General features: G+C 43.1%; 1 protein-coding gene across 1 annotated transcript in view; it reads left to right on the forward strand.

The window, feature by feature from the left end:
- Positions 1-5,967, forward strand: part of LOC306920845 (D-glucuronyl C5-epimerase B-like) — a 43,858-nt gene extending 37,891 nt beyond the window's left edge. The window contains exons 9-10 of the mRNA XM_079497776.1: positions 647-732; positions 2,259-5,967. Of these exons, the coding sequence (XP_079353902.1) occupies positions 647-732; positions 2,259-2,652 (480 nt within the window). The 3' untranslated portion in view covers positions 2,653-5,967. The remainder of the gene's footprint in view (positions 1-646; positions 733-2,258) is intronic.
- Positions 5,968-7,002: the final 1,035 nt, after the last annotated feature.

Raw genomic sequence — 7,002 nt, forward strand, 5'->3', positions numbered from 1 at the left:
GTCAGAACTACAGACTCACTCCCAATCTAAACTATGGAATGAACTTCCCATTGCAGTCAGAACTACAGACTCACTCCCAACCTTCCGCCGTAGTCTGAAAACCCACCTCTTCAGACACCATCCTGCCCCGTAGCACCTGCCCTAGCCCCGACGACCTTACAGGCGTATGCAAAGGCTCAACTTATGTAACTTGGATAGCATTTTATTCTAGCATTTTATGTAGACATAGCACTATATAGTATATATGCATATAGTTTCATTATATAGATATTTCCACTGTTACGTTCTTAGCTTACACATGAATGTATTTATGTATGTGATGTATTGCCATGCAAGACGGGAACCCCTTTTGGTGTTAGCATTATGTTATGCTTTAGCTATTGAAAAATAGCAGATCTACAAGCTCATAGCGTGCCACTCAGTGGCGCGCTACGAGCTTGTAGGTCTGCTATTTTTTTTAAATCGAAGAACCACTGACATAGAAACATAGCTTTTTCAGAAAACTGTCAGGATGTAGAAGACATTTTTAGAATCTGATCTCAGGTCAAAATGGGTTAATGTAAGTCACTCTGGAATGGATTAAGAGTGTCTGCTAAACGCCTAAATTGTAATTATTTTTTAATCTTTTGCTTTATTCCATGCCCAGGTGTACCTGCAGGCGGCACTCAAGGCCACGGGGCCGTACACGCAGCCCTCAGCGCAGCACGGCGTCAAGGCCGTGTTCATGAACAGGTACGACTCAAGGTTATCCACCTGTTTCTTACGGCCCAGAGTGCATTGCGTTGCCCATAGTGCATTGCGCTTGTGTGTGCATAAGTTCCTCTTTCTCTTGCTGTGTTGTCAGTTTGGCAAAAGAAACAAGTGGCCAGGTTCTATGAAAACAAGCACAAATGAAAATAGCTGATCTACAAGCTAACATCGACGCATTGTGAGGTTGTACATCCGTTATTTAAAAACACATTGAGAATAAATCGAAATATTTTGAATATTTTTCAAACATTTTAATAAAAAAGGCACAAAATATGTTCAGATGGATGTCTGTGGACAATTACATATTAATCGGGGGTTCCTTGATGTGAAGAAATGTGGAAGCAAGCCCAAATAAGCAACTACTGTACACTTTAGAATCAAGCCCAAAAAAACATCAACCAGCAACTACCAATAATTTATTTGCAAGTGACTTTACAGACAAAATGCGATCATTAATGTTCTGTCCTGTGATTAATCTCCGTCCTGGGCGACGAGCGGGATTATTTGATAGGACGAAGACCTCCGTTTATGCCGCTCGGAGTGTTAATATCCGAATACTGATATATTATTGATTTGCAAACATGACCCACCCAATTATACTTCAGTCTAAATTAGTATCAGAATCAAGTATTGGGACTAACCGTTTTAAACTAATTTAAAGTGGTTATACGCTAAGAAGGTGACACGATGGGTTATAACTTATAATAGTTTTGGATTTTTTTGACAATACATTGTGATTATCTCAAACAATTGGTGATCACCAATTACGTATTAACCCAACCCAGCTACGAGTCCGACTGCTACCAGGAGTGCTATCTATGCATAGTACATACTAGTATAATACTATACCATAGTATAATACTATACTATAGTATCTATGTATCGTACATACTGTAGTATGTCTTTTATCATGGTTTTCATAATTTTTTTTATCGTCAAATCATGAACAACGACATATAGTATGTCGTTTTTCATGATTTTCACATTGTTTCTATCATCAAACCATGAAAAACAACATACTAAAAACTACTTTTTGACATACTATAGTATGTCATACTATATAGAGCGTCGCAGTCCCGCCCCCTCGAGAGACCCGGAAAATAATTCCCCGTTCATTTTCCTCATAGACTTTTCAAAAAGTATTTATTTAAAGACGTTTACGCCGCGGACAAAGCCAATTGTTGTCGTGACAAATCATGACAATAAACACAATGTTTTGGGTTGAACAAATAATTAGGAAGAAGTAAAAAACGGCAGGTAACACTTTTGTTGTTGTTTTTCTTCTTTGTAATTATTTGTTTGGTCCAAAATATTGTGTTTGTTTTCATGATTTGTCACGACTCGAGTTGGCTTCGTACGACGCTTATAAGGTCTTTAAATAAATACTTTTTGAAATGTCTTTGGGGAAAATGCATTGGGAATTATTTCCTGGGCCTGGCGTCGTCATGAAAGGGGGCGGGACTGCGACGCTCTATACTACATGTCGTTCATGGTTTTCTTTCCAACAGGTATGACTGGTACGAGGAGTATCCGACCACGCCGGCCTCCTTCGTGCTCAACGGGTTCATCTACTCCCTGCTTGGTCTGTACGACCTGTCGGAGACTGCAGGGGGCAGCGGTGGGGAGTTGGCGGCGGGCGGCCGCGAGGCGGCGCGGCTGCTGGCGCGCGGCATGGAGTCGCTCAAGGCCATGCTGCCGCTGTTCGACACGGGCTCGGGCAGCGTCTACGACCTGCGCCACTTTGTGCTGGGCGCGGCGCCCAACCTGGCGCGCTGGGACTACCACACCACGCACATCAACCAGCTGCAGCTGCTGGCCAGCATCGACGGAGCGCCCGTCTTCAGGGAGGTGGTGAAGCGCTGGAAGGGCTACCTGAAGGGGCTCCGCGCCAAGCACAACTAGATCTGATCCATATTTACATACTGTACGTATCGTTGCTGTTGGGAGGAAACCACCTAACTCCATTTGAGGTTTTTTTACGCCCTGTGTGTTGGCCGCGGTCCTGCCCTCTACCAGGGACCAGGAAATGATTCCCCGTTCATTTTCCTCATAGACATTTCAAAAAGTATTTATTTAAAGACCTTTTAAGCCTCGTACAAAGCCAACTCGAGTTGTGACAAATCATGACAACAAACAGCAGGTTACAACACTTTTGTTGTTGTTTTTCTTCTTTGTAATTATTTGTTCGGCCCAAATGTTGTTTGTTGTCATGATTTGTCACAACTCGAGTTGGCTTTGTCCGTGGCGTAATCGTCTTTAAATAAATACTTTTTGAAATGTCTATGGGAAAAATGAACGGGGAATTCACTTCTGGTCCTAGTGTCGTCATGAAAGGGGGGGGGACTGCAACGCTCTATATTGAACCAATGGAAAGGAGTAACAGCGCTTCGGACAAAAGCTCTCAACTCCCTTGGACTCAAACTGTCTGCTTAAAGCAGCTAACTCCACCACCGCTCATGCAAGTACTTGACAATATATAAAGTCACAACACCAACTTTAATTAGGCAGTATTGCTTTCTTCATTTCTTTCTTCAGGTTTCTTCATTTCCTTTCATTTCCTGAAAAATGAACATTTTGGAGTTAGCTGGTTTCTCCCCGACAGCAGAGTACATGTACATGCGTGTTGACTCCTGGATGCACATGAGGACTGTGGGTCATGTTTATAAGTCAGTGGTTTTCAACCAATGGGGGGGTTTCCAGGTGGTCCTCAGCTAAATGATGGAGAGTTGTTGGTAACCAAATGGACCCTTATAGATCTTTAAAAGATAGAGGGCCACCCCTTACCCCTAAACGTAATTGCACTTTTTTTACTATTTTAAAATGGTTCAACTGGCCATTCTAGAAGCTCGCAACGTGTCAATGATTTTCTTTAGTAAAAATGGCAAATACGTTTAGGGGTAAGGGGTTTAGGGGTGATGATGTAAGGATAAGGGGTAAGGGGTGGCACAAGATGGGGCCGGGAACTACACAGGCTGGGCCACGCCCCTCTAGACCACAAACCACACAGCCTGGGCCACGCCCCTCCCGACCAGAAACTACACTACACTGCCTGGGCCACACCAAGGACTGTCTAAAGAGGACGAGACGCGAAGACCGTACGGGCGACGCCATGTTGCTCCATGGTGGTCCATGGAAGGAAAGAAACATGCGCAGTTGAGACCAAGGAAGCTGAACGCGGAAGTGTTGGCTGCATATAGCCCATTGCGCATGTTTCTTTCCTTCCATGGAGCACCATGGAGCAACATGGCGTCGCCCGTACGGTCTTCGCGTCTCGTCCTCTTTAGACAGTCCTTGGGCCACACCCCTCTCGACCAGAAACCACACAGCCTGGGCCACACCCCTCTCGACCAGGAACCACACAGCCTGGGCCACGCCCCTCTAGACCAGAAACCACACACGCTGGGCCACGCCCCTCTAGACCAGAAACCACACAGGCTGGGCCACGCCCATCTAGACCAGAAACCACACAGGCTGGGCCAGGCTACTTATCACCTAAAACTCGAGTATGAATCAGCCTTTTATCTCATCAAATGTGACCAGATTTGACTGAGGGCCCATTGGATGTTCAGTTTGACCCACCAGTTTTGGAGATATGGCTTATAGAGTAATGTCTTGCAGAAAACAGCGAGTTGAGAAAACAGGCTTGAAAGGTTCACTTCTGTGGACATTACACCTAGCTACATGTTTAAGCATTTATTTCATATTTACATGTCTTCTGTGGACTCTAACATTACACCTAGCTACATGTGTAAGCATTTATTTCATATTGACATGTCTTCTGTGGTCTCTAACATTACACCTAGCTACATGTTTAAGCATTTATTTCATATTTACATGTCTTCTGTGGTCTCTAACATTACACCTAGCTACATGTGTAAGCATTTATTTCATATTGACATGTCTTCTGTGGTCTCTAACATTACACCTAGCTACATGTGTAAGCATTTATTTCATATTGACATGTCTTCTGTGGTCTCTAACATTACACCTAGCTACATGTTTAAGCATTTATTTCATATTTACATGTCGATTTCAGCTCTGACACTTATTTCAGACATGCTCTAGTATGTGAGGAGTCTGCCTGTGCTTTTATGTGCGATGGCAGCCCCTCAGTCAAATCTGGTCACAGATGGTGGTAACGTGGCTCAAATGGCGAATAAATAATGATATGAAAAAGGTTGAAAACCACTGAGTATGAATGAAAGTGCAGTGGGATTGTGTGTGTGTGTGTGTGTGTGTGTGTGTGTGTGTGTGTGTGTGTGTGTGTGTGTGTGTGTGTGTGTGTGTGTGTGTGTGTGTGTGTGTGTGTGTGTGTGTGTGTGTGTGTGTGTGTGTGTGTGTGTGTGTGTGTGTGTGTGTGTGTGTGTGTGTGTGTGTGTGTGTGTGTGTGTGGGGCTGTGCTCCAGGGTTTACAATTCTCTGCAACAATTGTTAACCCTTCGCTAAGCCCCACCCACTCTGCTCCGCGATGGCAAGCTGTCCTTCTGTCACCCATGGAGATGCATGTTAATGATGCCATTTCTTCTCCATATATACACGATCCATCATTTCAGTAGCAAGAGCTTCAAAATGTCTTCTAAATCTACTCAACCAGGCCTGCAGTAGGCTATGCACTGGACACATGTCTTCTAAATCTAGTCAACCAGGCCTGCAGTATAGGCTATGCACTGGAGGACAGTATCCAACTCAATCAACTTTGACGTCGAGTTTTCATGTAATGCACGGTAAGACTACAGTGATTAGTATTATTGCCATCACCTGGGCGGGTCAGTCGTGTAACTGTCCCGACGTTAAGCTGTGTATGTGTTCAACAACACAGCCATGATGTTAAGCTGTGTATGTGTTCAACAACAGCCATGACGTTAAGCTGTGTGTGTTCAACAACACAGCCATGACGTTAAGCTGTGTATGTGTTCAACAACACAGCCATGATGTTAAGTTGTGTATGTGTTCAACAACACAGCCATGACGTTAAGCTGTGTATGTGTTCAACAACACAGCTGTGCAAAATAACACTGACAGTTATGAGGTGACGTCAGGACTTCGGCGCTCTATATGAGGTGACGTCAGGACTTTGGCGCTCTATATGAGGTGACGTCAGGACTTCGGCGCTCTATATGAGGTGACGGAAGCTTGCCCAGCAAACGGTTGCTAAACTATTTGGATTGGCATTGATTGGACAATCGCTTTTGGGGCGGGGTTTAGCGAAGAGTCCATTGCAGCTGTCGCATTCTTTTCTGAGCTAGTGTTTGTAATTATGTATAGACCTAGTTTCAGGGGGGGAGGGGGGGGGGGAGGGGGGGGGGGGGAGCATTCTCTGTCTGCATCTTCTTTGTGTTTTGTCTCAAAACAACTTATAATGCTAGATGGAAAAAAGAAGTCCTTGAATATTTGGGGGATTTGTTGAATCTTGTCTTTTCCAACATTTGTTTTTATACTGTATATCCACTGAGTCTCTTCTCCAATTCTATTTTTTTACCACTTCGCTCTAGATTTCCACCGCTTAATGAGAAAGTATACCATAAATAAAGAGTATTATATTAATTATTTGGAGCAGAAACTTTGAAAACGAAAAAGCTGAATCGATGTTCTGAAAATAATTTGAAGTTGTGCTCATGTTTGTTTTGTTTGTTTTTTGTTTTTTTTTAATTTCTTCTCTTTTTTTCCTCCTTTTATACATTTTTGTTAATTGTTTTTAATGTTTGCACCGGGGCCATTGAAATCAGTGAGATCTTTCAAAGGATGGTGAATATCTGTATCTTTCAAAACCTGCGTGTTCCACAGTTATCTCTCCAGTCTCTCCATAAAAACATACGGAACAGAAACCCCCAGGCGGTAACCTGTGCATTAAACGTTCTTCTAAATAAGAGAGACCACACTGCATTCTGCAGTGACATCACTAAACCCATTAAGACCTGAGAACAGATTCTACAAATGTCCTCTAAAATTTAATCATGACAGTTTTCTGAAAAACCTGTTTCTATGTCAGTGGTATTTCATGTCAAGGATATGTTGCTCCAGGGACCCCTAGAAGCAAATCTTTTGAGTTATTAAAAATGTTCGCTGTGAAAGAATATATATTCAAATATTGGCACGTTATGACGATTCAAAATGCAGATCTATAAGCTTGTAGCGTGCTATGAGCTTGTAGATCTGCTATTTTCACCAGCTAAAGTTTAAAATAATGGTTGAAGGTGTCAAAAGCTATAAGGTGATCCAGATGCGTCCTCAGGTCTAAATGGGCTAAAGAAG

Source organism: Electrona antarctica, assembly GCF_951216825.1.
Source record: "Electrona antarctica genome assembly, chromosome: 3".
Lineage (NCBI taxonomy): Eukaryota > Metazoa > Chordata > Actinopteri > Myctophiformes > Myctophidae > Electrona > Electrona antarctica.